Below are 21,422 nucleotides of genomic sequence, written 5' to 3'. Positions count from 1 at the left end.
AATGTACGGTGATTAAGTCATCCATTGGCACTGAATTTGTTTCACCCAGCACATGTGAGGCCATTACTATAGATGCTAGAAAGCTGCTTTTTATGTCATACATACTGTTCTTGCAGTTGAAATCTTGTCACAGACAAATGCTTTTTCAAGGCCCTTTGTTTTGAAGGTGTTTCCTCATCGGCCCCTCAGAAACCCCACAGAGAACATCAGACCGTGACAACGCCAGCAGTCCCTCTGGTCCAACTTGCAGCCGCATTGTGTAGCTGCATTGTCACAGCTTCCTCAGAGGATGTCCCATTAGAAATGCTTTGTGTGTGCAAGCATAAAGCTCACACACATACACAAACACACACACCCAGACACAGCAAGGACTTTTGTGGGCCTCAGAGGATGATCAAGGTGGGGACTGAAGTAGATGGTGAGGTAGAAAGAGAGAGAGGAACCCAGACAGGACTGTAGGTTAATGGATCAGGAAGTCACTTAACTTCCGCATTTTTTTCGTCTTGCACAAAGACATCTAGGTGGCAGTTTCACACCAAGAAACTCTGTAATGTGCCAACAGGCAGGGAATAAGAAGACTGTAGCTTAGTAAACATGGATGCAAACAATTGAGGATTTCAAATAGTCAAAACATTGACTTTGCAAATGCTTCATGAAAAAGAAACTGCATTCAACACGTTTAAGATCATTATGGATTTTGTTGAGTGATAATTTATGTTAACATAACTTTTGTTTGTTTACAAGTACAGGGCACCATGAGGCTAGCTCTCAACAAAATGCAATGCATGTATAATATTTGCAATCAAACAGAATTTAAAAGGTTGACAAAAGTACAATTTTTGCAGGAAAAGAGGAACATGAACTTTATAAACAGATATGAGGTGTTCACAAAATATCCTTTATGCATCACCTGTACACCTGAACCACTGGTTTTCACAGAAATAAATCCTGACTTTGATTTATGAAAAGAAAGAAGGTGCAAAGTTTATCACAGGAACCTGTCATCACAATAACCCCTGTGCAAAGACACAATTTAAATCATCAGTAAGCAGCTGCTGCAGACCCTCTATGCACCACATCAAAGGATGTGGTTTGGGCTGTATGTGTGTCCTAAAAAAAGCTTCCACCACAGTCCCTTTATTGTATATCCTCAATACATCTTTTTATTATTTCACCACATTTTTAATATGAGCAAAGAAAGTAACACTGCAAAACACTTTTGATTCTACTGATTTAAACTTATCACTGGCGTCTCACTGTGAGGGTCTGAAGTCAAACTATGTTTTTGAATTGCGTTGTCCAGGAGTCAAACTAAATCTTTAGCGCCCTCCTGAGGGATAGAGCTGTATCAGAAGGGATCGTTCAAACAGCCATGGAGACCTTTCTACTTCAATGAGCCACAAAAATCATGTGTCTGTGTCACTTCAACATCAACATTTATTAGACATTTAGTGTATTTATTGTAGGTCATGCAGTTCAGGTAAAACATATCATTTTGGATATTCTTTTAATATCATAAAGTATGTCTATTACAGTGCCATTTATTTTCCACTAGAGGTCAGGGCAAATAAACAGACGAGCACTGTGTGAAGAACGGCCAATGAAATACTACTCTAAGTTATGAAGAAATATAATTAACCTAATCACAAACTCTGAAGACAAACAAACTCTCAGTAGACGACAAATCGGCACTACAGTCAACGATCTGACTAAAGATTTTATCAAAAAGCTTTAAGATATATCAAATCCACAAGGTCAGAGTGATCAGACTGAAGGGGCAGCATTATGATCAGTATTGTTTCATTATGTATTGATTTATCGAAAGCCTTTCTAAACCACATAAATAGATCATAGAAAGATGTTGTTTTGGTGCTTTATTTAGTATTAACCTAATATCTTTCAACTTGATTGTGTAATGAATGAAGCAAATGCTCTTTAAAAAGTGTTTCTGTGATTGTTGATAGATCATACACAATATGATGTTTGGATTCCTTGAATACTAAAAAACTGACGTTTTTGTGACTGATTTGAATAAGTATCAGTCATGAATGAATGTAGTGTAGTGTACTTTTATAATCATTTTAACCTATCAACTTTTGTGTTTTGTGCTGTCTAGTGTGCATTTTTAATTGGTTAAAGATCCCGCCACTGAAAATCACTGGGTTTATTGTTTCATTTATTAAGAAAAGAGGATTTAATTTCTTTTTATTGTTGGGTAATTTATCCAAAGTAACATATGAAGCAATTTGAACTGTAGTTAAATGTTGTATCATGTGATTATCTATATAACATTTATAGTCTCTCAATTTGTCCACTTGTCAGGTTCCACTGATTATCTAAAACTTCCTCAATTTCAGTCTAGATGTCTATATGGTTCCCACCAAGAAACACACACATGGTCATTTTACTAAAATAATACGCCAAAGGAAAGCAAATGTCAACATTTAGTGTCTTTATAAAACAGATTTGCAAAATATAGCCAAGGCTCATTCATTTAAATATGCATAAATAGCAAGAAAATACTTTCCCATTTCAATTCAAACAATTTTATCCAACTTCTTTATACACAAATCAGAGATGAACAACAGGGCAGAAACCCTCTTGATTTGTTGCAGCAGATAAAACACAAGCATACTTTCTAGCTAAAGCGGCAGCTGATTGGTCACAAATATACATCCTCTGAAGACACATTTCATTAACATTAAAATTCTTATTCAAGTCTGTGAAATATCAAAGTACACATCTTTGGATGGATGCCTTTTTAAAATCAATATGTATTTATATATATATTTATATATTTTACATTATCAGCAACACAACTGTAATTAACACCACCATGGCCAAAACGTTTGTACTTATGTACAATAGTGCAGACGAGGAGCTTAATTCAGAACAAAGGCAGTGAAAGTTTAATAACACGTTATCAAAGGTCCTGATTTATTAGACTTCAAGTGGGTTCCCTTTGTTTGGGAATATCATAAAACAACCATGTCAGGATTAAACATACTTTCAGGACATGTGTCGGATAACGCCCTGCTGTTCTAAAACATTATTCTATTTGTTTGGAAGTACAGGTCCTCTTTTTTAACATTCAAACACAGTTTATCATAATACAACTCACTGTGATTTGTTCGGATGAAGGCTTATTTAAATAAGTATTACAATGCAATAGACCAAACATTCCTTTTGTTTTGAGACTGAAATGTTATGATTATGAACCTCATTCTGTAATACATTTTTGATTATTTTGTACATGTATTCATGTAAATGTTTTACATTCATAGTCACTCATTTAACAATTGCAATAGATTGTGATTAATTCATGGAAATTTATTTTAAATATAAAGATTTTTCATTAAAAAACCTAATCACATTTTGTTTAAGATGACACTTTAAAATGATTTAGGTTTTGAATTTATAGCATTTTGAACAAACCTGTACATAAGTAATGCAAATAATATATATAACAGCATTTTGATATGTGTTCCTCATTAGCAGTGTCAAACTGTTTGCCTCCTCTTAAATGCTATCGGATTATTTGTAAACAATTATTCAACATGACATCTGTGAAATGAATGAATGAGTCTGCCACATCAGCAGTCTGCAAAGGGTTAATCAATGTCTTGTTCACTTTTTTAAAAGGTGCTGCAGCTTCTTGGAGCAGAAAAGACTCAGAGATTTAAAGAGAGTATCTTTCTTGTCTTTTTTTCTTCTTTGTCAGACTTCAGTTCATTTGGCCGGCTCAGGGATGGGAGGAGCACGCTCTAGTCTCATGGTCCAGGGGTCAGAGGGCGCAGCGTAAAATGGAGCGTGGGTAAGCACTTCTTCTCCAGACAGGGCGAAGGCAAACACTCCCCTCTGCCTCCCTGCTCCTGCCTTCTCCTCCTCTGCGATGTGCTTTCCCTCTGCTCGCCGTTCCTCCCTGCTCTCCCTGTCCCCGCTCTTAAATCCCAGACCCCTGTTGCCAAGCATCTCCCCGAGTCCGTGGCTCTTGACTCCCTGGTATGCAGGACTTAACCCGTTCTCCTCAAACCGGTTGGGGGCAGCAGTGGGAGGGCACAGGAAGTTGCTGGTGGGTGTGGACCGCCAAGCAGCTGGCTTTCGTCCTCGCCTGGGGCGGGAGATGCGGCAGCTCTGCCTCTTGATGTGTCGATGTAGGTGGTCCGAGCGTGTGAAACTTTTGTAGCAGTGCTCGCACTGGTATGGACGGACGCCCGTGTGGATGCGCAGGTGGTTCTTCAGGTCGTAGTTGTGGACAAACTTGGAGTTGCAGTGGAGGCAGATGTAGGGGCGCTCACCTGTGTGCTTCCTCATGTGGATCTTGAGTTTGTCTTGTCTGAGAAAAGAACAAAACCACATGTTTTCATTCAGTTTGTGGCGGGTGGAAAGGTTAACACATAAATTACAGCGTTGCTATTCTTCACACATTTAGACCTCGTTAAGTAGAAGTGAGTTTAAAAAACGATTTGTCTTTGCTGACATTATAGTTCTGCGGAACTGTGCCAGAGCAAGAGGATCTAAGTGAGTTAGATACCACTAATGCATAGAAACCAGCGGAGGGGGCTTTCCACTTAAAGCCCTTTGATATTTAGATTGGGTAAAAACAGATTAACCTCAGTCTAAAGAGAATTGCAGTACTTTTCCGTTAACCCTGCAGTTTTCATAACCTGATGCTTAGTAGTATAAAACACATAAAAGCTCTCACAGTGATCTCTGTGTGGCTTATTGATCTGAAACACTTACAGCTGAGTAATGATTATGTGATAAAAAGTACTGCCTTGCATACCTGGTGAATCGTACTTCACAGATAGTGCACATGTACGGTTTCTCCCCCGTATGCGTCCTCATGTGTCGAGGCAGTTTCCCAGCACCTTGGATGACCTTGTTGCAGATTGGACACTGCTGTGATGCTTTGGGCTTCATCTTCCTCTCCTCCTCCATCTGCCAGGGGGGGAACAGAGCCCCTAGGTGGGACGCAGAGCTCAGGAAGTTCAGGTACGACCGGAAGTCAGCCTCATCCTTTATCGGCCCCAGAGCCTGACTTTCTGAAGGCGCTGACCCGGCGTTCATGTTGCTGCCTAGGCCCGAGCTGACAAACTCCTTCAGGAAGTTGCCGTGGAGCAGACTGAGCGGGATCTCGTCTTTCATCTCCTCCTTTATGATCTCTCTCTTCACAGCGAGATCAAGGGGTCTGGAGGCCTCCATCGGTGCGGAGGAGGGGAAGCCGTGGTGGAGCCTGTTCTGCTGCGAGGCCCCGCCGTGGGGATGGGGTAGGTGGCTGGGGTCCAGGAGCTGCTTGGGGAAGGCTGGGAACTCTGCGGCCCACATGGAGGGGTAGAAGCCCGGGAGGAGAGGAGAGAAGTTGGCCCTCCTGTCCAGGGTTGACATACGGGGGTAGAGACCCTCCTGGAGGAGAGACTCGATGGAAAAATCCTTTAAAGCCCGACTCTCCATACTCTCCTGCAGCATAAGACAGCATCATCAGCCTTCTGAACTTTAGAATCATAACATTTTCAAGCTTTATTATCAGAAATATGACAAAACAACTACCTGTTTCCCTCTCATGTTGTCCGGAGACTGCGACTGGGACGACTCTCTGTGCAAGTCAAACTGCTGCTGGTAGTTGGAGGTGCTGGGAGGCGGTGAGTCCCCCATACCCCGAGACGTCTGCTCCCCCCTGCTCTCCGACGACTGCAGTGACCTCTCGCTGACATCGTCCTCCTCGTCCTCCTGCTCGTCCTTCCTCGACCCCTCGTCCTCCTCTTCATCCTCCTCTTCTTCCTCCTCCTCCTCGAACTCCTCGGCATCCTCCTCCTCCTCATCTCCCTCCTCCCCTCTCCCTCCTCCTCCGCTGCCTCCACCCCCACTGTCCATGATCTCCAGGCAGACGTTGATGATGCAGGGTATCTCCAGCATCTGAGCGGCGGTCAGGATCTCTTTGACGTTGGACGCCGTCACCGTCAGAGTCGAAGTGTAGGCGAACTCCAGGATGGCTGTGAGGGAGTCCGGGGCCACAAAGTCGATTTCGTAGACAGCGGCTGTGTGATTATGATCTCCACTATCCGTGGTGGCCACTGTGAAGAGCTTCTTGAAGTACTGGCTGCAGGCGGCAAGGACGGAGCGGTGGGTGCGGTACTCCTGGTCGCGGACAATGAGGATGACATCGCAGAGCAGCCCGTCCCGGCGCTGCTCGTTGAGGCTGCAGAGGACATCGCTGCTGTGGTTTGGGAAGGGGATCCCAATCAGGTCCTCTTCTCTGTGATGAACCATGCTTATGGTTATCTAGATAGAAGACAATAACAGGGAACTGTTTAGTGGCACTTCAATGAAAATGAAGAAGACATCTTTCTACTGGATCCACATTTACCCTCATAGCCTTTATATTTATTTTATACATATTACATATATCATTTCATGTTCATAACACCTTTTCGGAGTTCTGACTAATTCCCGATCTTTGGTATAAGGCAGAAAAAAATTCAACTGCACTGAAATCTAGATAAGGACTCAGATTGGATGAGATTCAAGTCGCAAAAAGAGGGAAAAACTGTACAAATTAGATCGTTTTACTCAACAAAAAAAGTATTTCGGTGTAAATTGATGCTTTAAACACGTTATTATTTAATATGATGTGATTGGATTTCCTACTGGCATTTTATTTTATTTTCACAATGAAAATCCACATTTCTCACTCCCTCAAGAAACGGACTCAGTATCATAAACATTTGAGCACGAATGCTGCAGGGATTCTCGTGAGGATGGAGTTCAAACAGGAAAACTATGCAGGCATGTTAAAGCAAACAATGAAACAGTCCATTATTCTAAAACACTGATTTAAAGAAAACAATAGTTGTATATCGATGCACAATTGAAATGCTCTTAGCTGAAGCTGATATTCTTAACAACAACAACCAGTGACAGTCTAGCTTTATTAAAATATACTGTAGGCATGCTTGTTTGTGTGCCATCTGTGCAGCAAAGGCAACAAGTGGTAAATACAGCATGTCTCATTTTGATCACATCGGGTAATATTTAATCCTGAATGTGCTATCACGATTTCTTGTAGGAGCGCGTTGTGACTCTGAGCGTTAGGGAAACCCATCATCTTGATAAGACTTTGACTTTTCTTGTAATGAGTTTTTTTTTGTTTTGTTTGACACATGATGATAACGTGTGTAACATCCATCTCTTGTGTCTGTTTCTACCAGATATGAGCTCGAAGAAAGCTGATACCTTCATTGGAACAATACAGTGTGTGATTGGGATGTGGTGAGAAATGAAGAGAACGACAAAAGAGGTCAGATTGTACTCTAGATACTGTATCCTGTCAAAATGCTTACTTATGCACTCTATACTCGCCACAATTTCAATGTACACACACACACAAAACTCTTTGTGCTTTTCTTTAAGCCTTCATTCCACAGCTGCCTGAGTTCCTACCTGTTGATTCACTGCGCTGTTGTTTACAGTTACTGTGATAAAACTTCCTCTGGCAGGGTGCTCATTCATTCACATCTATGAATAGAGCTTAAACTTAGCCGTCCACACTTGGTGGTCACTGGAGGCATGTTTAGATAAATACTTTGAAGCGGGCTCGCTCACCACAGCTGCATTGTTGGCTGGCTTGAAATGGGCCAGGGCTAAAGCCACACACACACACACACGCACGCACATGCGTGCACACACACACACACACACACACACACACACACACACACACACACACACACACACACACACACACACACACACCAATATTCTTGTCTATGTGCAGTTTGGGATCACACCATCGAGTGAGACATTTTTTCGAAAATCCGTAATTTCACCTGCAGGTATACAACGTGGTTACCAATCTTACATGTAGTTTTTTCTTGTCGATCTTGTTGCTAGGTAACTGTTGCTATGTTCATGCTATTGATACAGTGTGGTCATAATTAAAATGTCTATAGAGGGGGTGGTGGTATAGGATATAGGCCCGCAGACCTACACAGAACTACCAACGATTTGAAAACTGGAACAAAAGAGCACCAAGTTGCCACCAGTTGAAATGATATGTAAATACTGAAGGGAACATATGTTCTGTCTGCATTTCATTTGAAACAAATACTCCAGCAAATTCTGTACCATAACGTCCACTTACGCATCCAACATTAAAACTTCTGTCTATTTCTGTAGTGCAGATTAATGTTCTAAAACCAAAGTACGTTATACTTGTGTCTAACATCGAGAAAAGTAATAGCCTGGGTAGAAGGTGAGAGAATCTCCAGTGAGAGAGTAAGAGCGAGATCAGATGGCCTTAAAAGTTCCCTAACAGGTTGCACAAACACCAGCGGAGGGGCCCCTCCCTGTAGCAGCCTGCCAAGGCAAACAATAGTGCGGAGCTTGGAACAAAACGGAGTGGATAAGAGGCAGAGAGAAAGAGCCTGGCTGGGAGGGCTTGATGAACCCACTGTCATTCGTCTGCTCTCGACCCATCCCACCCACTCCTGGAACTATGAGACACGTGCTGCTGTTGCTGTTTGTTCGCCTGGTGCCCCAGCGAGCACCAATCCCCTCTGTTCTCACTGTTTGCCTGCCACCAGCTAGCACTAGCTCTTAGCGGCCGGCCCCTAATTACAATGTGGAGAGGATCTAAGGAGGATGTGCCACATAGACAGGGAGGGAAGGAGGGCACAGCTTTCCCACCACAAGGTCCTGGAGCGACATTTCATCAGCCAAACAGCCTTAACCCTTTACACACTCCCACCCCCCCTCCCCTCCACCAAATTAGAGCAGCCAGGGTGGGGACGCCTTGTGAAAGGCCTCTGATAATGACTGTTTAAGTCATTTGGCTCTTTATCCATCTTACTCTGACAGTGAAGTCATGGAAGGACAATCCAACTTTTTCTTTATTGATAAAACTCACTTGATTGAAAAGATTTTTGGCTATAACAACCGGATTAAGGAAAAGGAGTAAGGAATTATTATTAATGCTTGTATCAGATCGCCCTAAACGAGCTGTTGTGTCTAACTGTTAAAGGGATCTGTGGATAAGAAGCTCGGACGTCTTCATTGTTTGAATTTATTGTGAGCTAGAGTGAGACTGACACATTGATTGCTTTTAAATATACGCTTGTGCAAGAATTTACTTTTTTATTTGGAGTAGCCTTTAAAGGAGAACAGCAATTTTGGGATACATTCTACATCGTCTAATTCGTATTTTGAATCATCACATATTTCTCTTCATCATAAGTGCATCACTGATTTACTTAAAAGGAATTTCAGTACCATGTGTGAAAACAATCATACCAACTCAGTATGAATTATTCAATCAATAAACTGACCTCTGATGGTCAGTCTTGCCTTTCTGTCTGTCTCACTTTTTCGCCTGCATGTACCGGCCACGTCTCCTCTCATGCCTCACTTAGTCACTAACACTTTCAACTCTCAGCACTCCCACCCCAAATTATGTGTCACCTTCATTCAGTGTCGTCTTTCTCCCGAGAACTTCATCTGTTTCCGGGCTCTGACCACCACCGCCAACTTCGCCTAATCAGTCTCCTCTTCCTCTTCCTCCTCTCCTCCTCCTCCTCTCTCTGTCCCTGTTGCACCTGTATCATCATTATGCCCAGAGCAGAGCGCCTAACTTGTCCCCATCCCTGACCGCTCAGGCCACAAATCAGCAGCTAATGTCCATCTCAACCCTTGTCACATGCAGACATTCATTTGGCCTGTAAGCTACAACACCTAAAGCCGAGTTTACTGCTGTCAGGCCATCCACCTGACCCACATGCTAAATCACCAGCAGCCAAAGTTTACCCCTGTCACCTACTGCCCACAGCACACACCTGCCCACAGATGGACAATTCCACGGCCAATAATTTATATTATTGACAGCCAAAATTCCTCCCCTTATTAGGAGAAGACATTCATTTGACCTACTGTGTAAGCCAGTCCATTATCAGCGGTAACACAGCAGTGCACCTGTTTCTCAGGGAGACTCTTCCTTGGTCGGATTTTAACTGACAATTGTCTGGAGCCTATAGGCCATGGAGGTTTTTAAACTATATCTTAATTGCTGTCAACTTGAGCAGGTGAACACTTTATAATGCCAGTTACAAAAACATTTTTTTATCTTGACATAATGAGGAAATGTCAGGGGCCAAATTTGAGGTAAATGCTCTAGCTGCGCTTTGTTTAAAAGTTAAGAGATGTCAGAAATGTATTTACAAGAAGTTTACACAGTTTGGTGCACATTTATTTCACATTTACACTTTTATAAAACAGATTATTTTGCTGTCACATTATTATCCTTATTTTAGACTGACTTATATTATTGATTATTATCATTTTGGTAGAAAATCAGCCTGCATTTCTTTTAATACAATTCCTAAAATGTAACACCTAGTTCTTGAAAATGACTGAAATAAGACAGCAATTATTACATTTTTACAGAAAATTATTGGTGATTAATACCTTGAATTATTTCTTAATTCGAAATAATAGGAAATATGATCAATTGAATATTTAGAGAAAAACACTGAGTTTGTTCTCAAGAAATCTGGAGGCCAAGTCAAGTCACTCGGCCCCTTAAAGAGCCTTTCTGCACCAAGTGTCATCTCTCAGGCCTTCAGGGGGGCCCGCAGCTACACACCATTATCTCTCTCACCCCCAAAGTAAACAAAGGTTTAGGTTTTGCCGTCAATAATCTGTTCGGTGATTAAGAACTTTTCTTGTAGACTTTTTTCTTCTAACAGACAGATTTTTAAAAATTATTCCACATCCCTTTGTGTTTCTCTACATCTGTGTTTGTCTGGATAAAGCCTACACTACCAAATGAACAAAAGAAAGTTGCAATTTCTGGAATGTTACAATGGAGAAAAAATGTGTGTATACTTTTTACTGTTTCATAATTAAGTCGTGGTTAAAATCGGATGATAATCGGATCTAATTTTCATATATTCAGAAATAGTGCATTAATAACCAAAAGGGTTTAAAAAGGACATTTTAAAAAAGAACAGAAAAAATGTTCATGAAAAAAAGTAAAAGCCTTTTTTACTCGCTGACAGCTGCAGGTTAAAAGTGACAGCAGCTAATGAAATATAATCAGAGTATCAAATTGAAATTAAGCAAACCTGTAATTTCCATGACATCGATCTTTAATAAAATGACTGTCATAGTTTTTAATCCTGTTGAATAGGTTTTTAAGTGCAGGTACTTTTCTGTAGTGACTTTAGAAGTGTTACAGTATCTGAGATACCAGCCGCACACATTATAAAGTAATACCAACTACATTTTTATGCAGCTGGATTTTCTTTGTTTTCCTCTTACGCTAAATTGTATACTGCATTTTTGTATATATCTAAATGTGACTACAAACACATCTTAATACATAATGATGGAACAACAACTCGTCAACAATTTTAATGGTAATACTGGTGATGGCATTTTGTAACATCATGAGGTAAGATGAGCTGACTGACAACAAGCCCGTGGTAAACAGTAATTTTCAGCTCAGCTTCAAATCCATAACATGTTTTTATTTTGTCCCCACTCACAAACATTCCCTTCATCTTTATGAATTACCTGAGCTTCTATTTTGGATTCAAAGCAGAATGTCGTATAGATATGGAATATCTAAAAGTGCAATCTATAATTACCGCTGGAGACAAAACACATACTTAAATCCAGTTCAACTACTATGTTTGACGTTTTCAAGACGTGCTGAGATGCTATAAACGCTCCTGCTATTTCCAGAATTTTACAGCACAATATTTACACTACAGCCTAAATAATTACATGAGTCATTAAGTGACTTTATTGACCTGTTTGCACCTTGTCAGGCCTTTATGATCTAGAGCTTCAATATTCACTCAAACACTGTTTAAACAGGGACACTAACTGCTGCACGTGTGCTCACTGAAACATAACGCACAAGTGCAAGCTTGTTCACTTACATACACACTCTGAAACAATGTGACCAATTATTATGGACATATACGCTCAGACACACACCCATGTGTTTACTCTAAAACTCTGGCTTCCTCATTGATTCACACATGTCTTGATACGCTCCCAAGCATACCACAGCTTTCAGCACCCGTCACCTACCGTGCCTTCAGTTTCTTGATTCCCCTCACGTGGCTTTGTATTTCCAGACTACTTAGAGGCTCTGTTGCTCCTCGCTTGACCTCTCAGCATTGCCCTTTTTTAAATGACACACCGCTGCCTTTTTCTTTGCTGTCAATCAGTCAGCCCGGCAGTCAGTCCATTCACAAGCTCCTCACACCGGCCACGGATGCCCATTCACAAAATTAAATGTAAAAAAACAAAAACACCCAAGGAGGAATATCCAATGGAGTGAAGGAAAAGCAGCGCAGCAGCGGAGAGCAGAGTGTGATTCTTGGGTCTGTCTGTGTAGCAGAGTGGCTAGTGTGGAGTTAAGAGTCAGGCTCACTGTTGTGTGTGGCTCATGTAGGAAGAGCGAGAGAGTAAGAGGAAGGGAGGGAGGGCAGCAGCACTGCGCTGTGGAGATGTCGCACCACTAGTTTTTATAGCAGGGTGGGTAGCTGGAAGATAATAATACCCCATCCTCCTCCACAACACAAGTTTAAGCGCACTGTGTAATAAGCCCATGGCGCAGACACCCTCTGATTTAGGTCAGACAAAATGAATTTTTGTGTTAGAGTGAATTTTCGGTATAAAGGGACCGGGGCGAAGAACTCGAAGGGGTTGTTTGGGGAGACGGAGGGAGGGTTAAAAAGGGAAAGGAGGAAGAGAGAGAAAAGTTGGAAAACTATTTTGTGCACCTCTGTTGGTTAGTCTCAAGCTGAGATGAAGAGATGCATAGGAGGAGTCACACAGATGCAGATCTCCGGGTCTATTAAAAACAGTTGCACTCTAAAGCAAATTCTATAATCTAAAAAACATTTAACAAACCCTTTGAAACCTCTGCATGTGTGTTAAGTCAATGTAGGGTTAAAGAAAGGCCATGAGGTGCATGCTGGGCGAGTGTAGCCCCAATAAACGCTCACAACAGACTAATTACTGAAATTACATTAACACACTTTGGTGTGTGGCAACCTGCAGTCAGAAGCTTATAAAAACACGCTGATTCAGTCAGGGGTGTACATTTTAAAGGAAATATCACATAAAAGCTGACAATCTGAGACAAAGTTAGAACCACAAACGCTGAAAAATACGAAATAAGCAAGGCAGACTTATTTTCCTTTGTGTTGAAACATCTCTTTTTCAACCAAGGTTTCAAAAACCAGGTTGAAGAGAGGCCAACGTTACATTCTTGTTTTGAGTCAGAAAGCCACCCAAGCAAGGCAGCCGTTGGTGACAGACCACCACCTCTATCTGGAGTAGGAGGAAGTGCAGAAAGAAGCCATTCTGTATAGACTTCAGTGTAGATTAGTAAACCTGTTCAGCAGGCGTTTGGTGAGATGTATAAGAACGTCAAGATAATGTGCAATTGCTGTCACAATTTTATGGTAACACAGGTAATGGTACACAGCATGGCTTACTGATTCCTCAAATTGTGTCAAAGTGCGTGTGAGTTTATGACAGCAATAAAAAGAGAAAAGGGAGAAAGAGTGTTTTCTCAGACAAGCCAAATGTTATGACGTAGCACATTCAAAAGATCTGAAACAGCCATTAGGCTTTCCTGCATGACCTCAATAAACCCCGCCCTTTGTATTACTACATTTATTTAGTTTAATTTAGCTTACAGGAAAGCATCACCGCCTGAGTGATGCATTTCAAAATTGTGCGTGAGCGTTTTCTCTCACAGACCTAAAAGAAACAGGGGTGCAGGTAATAAAACTTTATTTAAGAATCTAACATAGAATTAAGAAAAAATCCAAACCCTTTCCTTCTTTCATAAAGGTGAAATATGCAGTCAGACAGTGTTGACTCAGTGGTCAGGGGACCTTCGAATCTACTGAAGTATTTCAAACCATCCACAAATCATAACTGACAATCAGGCTATGAAAGCAGTCAAATTGTGTTGCGTTAACCTCCACAAACAAGTAGACATCAGAGTGTACATCAGACTGCTATGCCCACTTCCCTTTGGGGAAAACATGGACTGAAGCAAACCGCAGCCCATGCCCTGGCGGTTTACACTGTTTTGTACAGGGTGAGAGCTGAGGCCAGCTCACATTGGCATCTAGTATATATAAACAGGGTTAGCCACTAACTACTAGCAGGCCAGCCAGACGGCCAGAAAAACAACATTTGCCATCTTATAAGATCGGCTATCTATTCTCAACACGTCGCTGTCGTCATAGCAGCACGCTGTAAGTGGTACCTGTGTGAACTGCTTTGTTCTGAACTCTGTAAAAGTGCCATCAGCCATGATAGACATAAACCCAGTGGTCAAATGGTGCAGTTGTAAAATGTGAAAAATACATTGATTTCCTCTACAGTCAAATTTCGGTAGATTTAAAAGTGTTTCATCCCATCTGTGATGTACGCACAGTATACATGGCTGTAAACTTGATTTAAAAAGCCACAACAATTCCCAATAACAAAATCATTCGCAATTCAGTACAAACACACAAGGGCAAGACAAAAGCAAACATGTATTCATGCCTAACTTGCAAATAAACACTAACGTTTTAAATGACTTCAATATTTCCAAGTAATACAAAACACCAAAATGTTGCCTCGTAATTGGTACTCTAGCCACCTTTTTTATTTTTATCAGGAGCTTCCACTTACATGTTAGTTATATCTCGGTTGGGAAAAAACCTTTTACAAAAAGCTTTTCAGTGATGTGCTTTCAACACCTTTTTTTTAACAGTCTTGTATTATTGTTTAGTGAGACAGGACATTTATCTTGGGTTTTGGTGTTTTATATTTCAGGCTAAATATAATTTTCTTTGCCCTCCCCGTCCTTTGCCAGTGTAGGGCTACACCAAGACGTGGTGAGTCTTGTCACAAAACACGAGGACTGGGGGCTGAGTAAGAGTCATCTGTTTTGTCTGTCTGTCTGTCTGGCGGGCGTCTCAGCGTACCTGTTTACTGCCACCTGCTGCGCCCAGTGGGATAAACGTACCAGGACACCAGATTGGCACTTGGGAGGGGGGATGGGGTGTGAAGCATCATTACATGACGTTGGTGTCGAGGAGACTTTGATGCTGTTCAATATAAAATTCACAAATTTGTCTTAAAAAACTAAGAACTGATGAGAATATATTTTATTATATAGCAGCAATGCAACCGCCATAAAACCTCATTTGCACGTGTCAGTAAAACAAAGGGACACACTTAAACGCTTGTTATAATTAAGTTCCTCAAAGCTAGACAGCTACTGGCCCTGGGTGCTGAACCCACGCTGTTAAAGTTATTAGTCATAGAAAATGTTTGATTAAAAAGGGTACTTTCCATTCAAAAAGAACTACAGCATTTCATTTCTGGCGGTACCCGGACAACACACATGTTTACTCTCAAGTGACAAAGGCTGCAGTAATTATGACTCTTGTCTATCAGGAGAAAAGAAGGCTCATGACAAAGTCGGTGTAAGGGAGGTCAGTGGTTGATGGATGGGTCATTAAAAAATGCACTTTAAGATGGTATAGACATCTGTGTTTCTAGTTTCAAACAGATAGCAAGCGTTGTTGTTATTCAAACCTTTAGCATGATCACTCCCTAACCCTACGCTGTGTTTATTATTGTAACCATCACAAAGAAATTCACTTATCCTTAAGAGAGCTTCCATTTGAGCCCAAACATTGATCTTAACCTGAAGTCGTGTGGGGCCTAACGCTAAACAAACTTGCCAATAAGCGTTACTTTATTTATCACTTTATATTTGTAAGTATTTTTCAACATTGGTTTCATTCACAATTTATGTTAGTTTGGAGGACTCTTTGGGATAATTTCAAACTTTAAAAAAAACATTTATTCAGGTTTGAAATGACGTGGCAGTGTACTCATCAGACCTTCCCTGGATTAATAACTGTGGAAACAGACAAACACAAGCAGCCTGACTTATGCCCTTCTCCTTGGTGTGTCGGCGGCCAGGTGTGGCATGCAGTGGGAGAGGAGCAGGAAAGGGAGGCGATCATCCCCCCACAGCCCGGAGATAGAGGATCGCAGCAGTTCTACATCCCGTCTCAAGTCCAAGGACAGAGATAGACACGCTAACATATGCAATGTTGCTCAAACCCAAAGGCGGGCAGGCATGTGTGCAACAAAAAAAAACCCTGCTGTAATGTCGCCCCGCTCAATCACAGAGACACACACCTGTCTGTCAAGTCATTAGAACTCACCTCGGAGCATGCCAATCGGGTGAGTGAGGAGAGGGCGTTTCTCTTTCTGCTGACCTTTCTGTTTGCGCTTTAACTTTCTCTACTTTTGTCTTCTTTTCAAACCCTAATCAGTATTGGAATATTTGCCAGAAGGGAGGTAAGGTACACAAGCTGCATATTTCGTACTGCAGGAGAGTTACAGTGTTTCACAGCTGGTCTTAATGCACTGATTGAACACACTGCTGTTTGTGAGAATAACCTGTCCGTCTCTGGTGATGTTTGTTGAAGACAAATATGAATATTACCTCCCCTAAGGAGGCTATGGTTTCTCTTCATCATTTAAAAACAAATTGGATTTTCATAAAACCTAGTTGAGTTATGTAGGATTGATCACGAAAATGACGTGGATCCGATTCATGTTGCAGATACAGCACTATTTCATTGCAATATTTGATTTCGTTGTTGAAAGAGTCTGGGTCACAAGATTTCCATTGTCAAAACAACGCTTTTGAGCAAATAACTAAGGCCTTCGAATTTTTGAATTAACCTCATGAGATAGGGCTATGGCCTTGGCCTAGGTCTGCGCTCTCCAAATCCCGCTCTAGTTTTTTATGTTGAAGGCCACCTTCATTATATATTATAAATGTATTGATGTCATACTGTAGGAGTCAAACTGTAGTTCTGCTGAATGCATTATTGTGTTGATTTCATTTACTTGTGTCAATATGTGTGTGTGCGTTGGGAGGGTCGTGGGGGGATCGAGGACAACTCCTTATAGTGATAACGAGAAGCAGGCCAGCCTCTGTCTGCCCTCAGGTAGTGTGTGTGAATGTTTGTGTGTGTGTGTGTGCATGTGTGTGTGTGTCAGCAGGAGAGCCCTCGGGCACTCTGGCACCTCCTAATTAAACCAGTAAGGCTGCAGGGCAGGGGAGACAGATGCCTGTCATGGCACACACACACACACACACACACACACACACACACACACACACACACACACACACACACACACACACATGCACAAGGTAATGGACCACATTCAACCACATGCACACCCACAAGCACACAAGTGCAATTCGTAGGTCAGGTATTTTTGGTCTCACACCCACTCAGGTATCACACAGGTAACTAGTCAGTATATGAGCCAAATCACAAAAGAGACGCAGTGAAACCAACTCAGCAGTGACACTATTCATGTTCATAAGTCTGATAATAATCCAAGACGAAAAAAGATTTTGACAAACATCAATGGTTTAGCGAGCTAACTGCTGAATCTGCAGGTTTTTATTAGGAATACATTCCTTTTTTCAGTGGTTAGGCTAAGGTCAAAACTAATCTGGCTAATTTGGATTATAAATCAGTGAAATAACTCCCATTAGGTTTCTTCCTACCTGCAACCTGCTGTATTACGGCCAACTTGCCCACCATTAACACACACCAAGCGTGCCTCACACACACATACACTCTCTCTCACATGCAGTCGTGACCTGTAGCTGCCTCCTGATTGACACACCTCTCTTTCTCCACAGCACAGAATGAGACATAATTGTGCTGGATCTCTGTTACCTGCAGAGTCTGTCACTTTTGGTGTCTGTTCCCCCATGTACGGCCCAGCGCTGCAGGCGACCACATATAGTACTTAGCAGGCTAACTGCTGTTTGTCTGGGGTGGGTGGGTGGATCAAGGCATGCTGCTCTTCTTTCTCTCCCCGTGATTAGATAGCATAAGCAGGCCAGCTAGCCTAACCCACACACTCATGTCTCTAAAACTGCCATCCAGGCCCGCTTTCTCTTTCGCTGCCTCTCACACACAGGTGGGTGGACCCACTTATTCAACCCAGATCTTTCTTTTAGACATTATGAAATCGTGCTCTCTTTTTCTTCTTTTCTTCATCGAACCCCCTGATGCTGACTGACATTCGACTCTATGTTTCCTGCAGATCTGTTCTACAAAGTCGTGCTTGCATTTTTTCTGATTTGCTGACTTCTAATTGTGTCTGATTGCCGAGCTGAGAATCGTGTTTCTTTGCACTTGTCAATCGGCTGAGGCTAGGTGGGTTGCCAGTGGTTACAGAGGCCTATTTTGTATTATCTAGGTAAGATTCAGGAAACACCCACAATTTAAAATGCTTCATTGCAAAAGCACAAATCAAACCACCTCCACTAACATTTCAGATGATGAAACGATCACAATAAACGTCTATGATGAGTTTGACCTTCCAGGGCAATACAAATACCACTGTTTATTCCATTTTCACTGGGATATAGTAAAGATTATGCTTAATTCATGAAATTACACCTCAAAACTTATGTTATATACCCAAATAAGTAGTTTTAAGTCAATAAAACCATGAATTTATTATTATTATAGTATGACAAAAGGGCATTCTGTAGTTTCTCATTGCAGTAAGAGGCAATATGTTGCTCCAAGGTGAGGCAGCTGTTAAAACTTGTGAACATAATCACAAAAATGCCACAATGTGAGGAGAGCTGCAGTTGGTTCAGACTTAGGAAAGAAAAGAGGAGAATGAAGGAAATGGAGAAATTGTAAACGGAAGGAAAGAATATAATGGGTGCGACCGAGCCGACCTCTAGGAGTGTGAGTGGCTGCCTCCCTGGCTGCTTTGTCGTTTGAGCTAGGCGATGTGTTTCGTGAGGAACGCAAAAGTACACAAATCCCACAGAAGGAGCTTTTTTGGCAAGGCTCGGCCTCCCACCCACGGCAGCCTCTTCAAGCCTCCTCCCATCCTCTATTCATCTGTGAGGGGCGGCTTACTCACCCAGCCCAACTCCACACACACAACAAAACCTGGACCTCCATCCCACGAAGGAGGGCGGATACGCACACAAGCACACACACAAACAGCTTCTCGGCCATTGTATACATACAAACTCACATGCTTGCATTAACCTGAACTTGGGGTTTATTAAGATTAGCTAATTAAATATTTCAGCACTGATAGGACTATGTCTCAGCTGCGTGATTTAAAAACACTGATTTCTGGAGAACAATGACAAGAAGACATCTGTGTCATGGGAGGTTAAGATCAGATTGTGTACCCCCGTGTTCATGATGTTACATGGGCATGCCCACACACTGTCAGGTGGGAAGAAGGCGTGTGGACTCATTCACTCTGTCAGTCTCATAATGAACACATTGCATTGTTTTGCAATTATGTATCTACCTCCTCATTCACCTGCCACGTTCATCCACATCTCTTAAGTTTCTCAACTATGTACTTTTGTGCTGTCAAGCACATCAACACTCTATAGAAGGCACATAAAGTTCCTTTATATTTCATAAAGACTTATAATATATAGTACACTTAAGGTAAGATTGTACAAACACGAATGAAATGAGCCTCAGGTAATGCTTGTGAAACACACCAATGTAAGGGAGGCCTTTTAACAAAAGACCTACCAGGATCAGGTTCGACTGAGTCTATCCTGAAGGATAGAGGCAAACAGAGGGCTGTAGATCAGGGTGTATGACGAGAGAAGGTGTGGTAGGCCCTACTATCTACTTATCTACTTATTCACATCTAAACGTCTCTGTGAAAGGACGGAGGCTCTATAGGTGCTTCTTCTTTTATTTGTCTTTATTAAAGAAGGCTGATAAAAGGTGAGGGCAGAAGCTTGTCTGTTCTAAACATGCTTCTATAAATAATAACTGTTTCTGTCACTTCACAGCTTTACATAGGCCTATACGAACCTACATTTTCTACTTACTTGAATCATCCATCATGTGCATGAACAACTTGTCACTGATGTGGTTCACCTGCTAAGAAGCTGCGTGGTGAAGTGCTGCAATTAGTTTACATAAAAGATTAACCACTAAAGCCCCAAGGCAATACCATTCTTACTAACAGGAACATGTAGGAAGCTTCAACTATAGAAAACTCTGATAATTGTAATAATGATTTCATTATAGTTTATCAGATTTAAAGATGGAACAACGCAGTAACTATATCTGATGTATCAGCCGACATTACACATGATAGGCTTTTAATATCCCCCTAAAGGTTAACAGTCGCTAATGTGTTTTGATTGGAGGGTATTACAGACAGGAAGAGTGAAATAATGAGATGTCACATATCTACCCCCACTCGTACAGAGAAGCTGTATCAGAAGAGAAAATTGATCACTAACTGATTATAAATGTGTCATATGAGAATGGAAGTGAGATTTTAAGATAGTTTTCCAGAGGAGCAATGACATGCGTTTGTCACTAACGTGTCAATTTAGAAACCTAACAACCATAACATTTAATTTTACAACCACTGAGGCGCTCTCATAATGATAGAATCGTGATGATGGCAAGGAAAAATATCATAAAATAAAATATGTATATCGTGCACAGTAAATCCTCATGTAGTTATACAAGTTGGCTGTTGTCAAAACAAGTAAAAGTAAAACATGATATCAGTCTGTTCCAGCTTTGTCATGCTTTCTCTTGCTTCCTCCTCACTGTTTGGCTTTTATGTGCAGGGGCAGGCTTTCATTGCGAGCACATCTGTTGCAAGACATGCACACACACAGGGAGGTTTCTGTTCAGCAATGAGAATAGCTGAAAAACCCTTATTATAAAAATTCAGACGTGAAGTGATTTTCAACTTAAAAAGGGAACACAGGGTAACCTGTGAAAGGTCAGCCATCCTTAAGTCAGATTCTTGCGCTCGTGGGTGGCCGACACCTTTTCTATACTTTGAAATTTTCCCACCACACAAAAAATATAAATCTCTCATTATTACTTCCTTGGGGCAGGCGAAAAAGTAAAAAGAACGGCAAAACTGAAAAGAAAACAGAGTGAAATAGACAGTTAGATGTTACTGACCTTTAAAGAAGAGAAGTTTTGATTTCAGTTCCTTTCTAGCGCACTCAGGAAACTCAACTGTGTCTGAGAGCTGGCAGACTTGTGAAAGTGAGAGCAGGCGAGATAGAGACTCAAATTTGCTCTGAAGGTGTGTCAGTGTTTTGGGGGAGTGAATAGGTACCACGAAACGGTTATCTAAGAAACACAACAAAACAAAAACTGCTACACCCACCAGCCTCTGCCAACACCCCTCCCTCCACCTAAACCAAAAGTATTTGGCTGCGTTCCCTACCAGTCCACCTGTGCTTAGGGGAGGGGAGTGACATGCACTCACACTCACTGGGCCAAGCCTAAAAACCTGCTTGCATGCAT

General features: G+C 41.6%; 1 protein-coding gene across 2 annotated transcripts; it reads right to left on the bottom strand.

Moving 5' to 3' along the window:
- Positions 1-2,437: 2,437 nt before the first annotated feature.
- LOC134868032 (zinc finger and BTB domain-containing protein 7C) lies at positions 2,438-21,206 on the bottom strand. 2 transcript variants are annotated; one of them, XM_063888897.1, is made up of 4 exons: positions 21,072-21,206; positions 5,551-6,282; positions 4,787-5,460; positions 2,438-4,336 (listed from the first exon to the last, which is right to left on the bottom strand). In XM_063888897.1, exons 2-4 carry the CDS (start codon positions 6,268-6,270, stop codon positions 3,730-3,732), a joined length of 2,001 nt encoding a protein of 666 aa, XP_063744967.1. In that variant the 5' UTR covers positions 6,271-6,282; positions 21,072-21,206; the 3' UTR covers positions 2,438-3,729. The 2 variants fall into 2 exon arrangements, with proteins under 2 accessions (XP_063744967.1, XP_063744968.1); XM_063888898.1 differs by lacking the exon at positions 21,072-21,206 and adding an exon at positions 12,091-12,454.
- Between the last annotated feature and the right edge of the window lie 216 nt (positions 21,207-21,422).

Source organism: Eleginops maclovinus, chromosome 8 (assembly GCF_036324505.1).
Source record: "Eleginops maclovinus isolate JMC-PN-2008 ecotype Puerto Natales chromosome 8, JC_Emac_rtc_rv5, whole genome shotgun sequence".
NCBI classification, from domain to species: domain Eukaryota; kingdom Metazoa; phylum Chordata; class Actinopteri; order Perciformes; family Eleginopidae; genus Eleginops; species Eleginops maclovinus.
This window is presented reverse-complemented; position numbering and strand designations above follow the sequence as displayed.

Excerpts from the sequence above, each read along its gene's own strand:
- LOC134868032 (XM_063888897.1), bottom strand. The coding sequence starts at position 6,270 with ATGGTTCATCACAGAGAAGAGGACCTGATTGGGATCCCCTTCCCAAAC. Across the intron at positions 5,461-5,550 it reads ACAACATGAGAGGGAAACAG|GAGAGTATGGAGAGTCGGGC; the intron begins GTAGTTGTTTTG and ends CTTATGCTGCAG. Across the intron at positions 4,337-4,786 it reads TGTGAAGTACGATTCACCAG|ACAAGACAAACTCAAGATCC; the intron begins GTATGCAAGGCA and ends TTCTTTTCTCAG.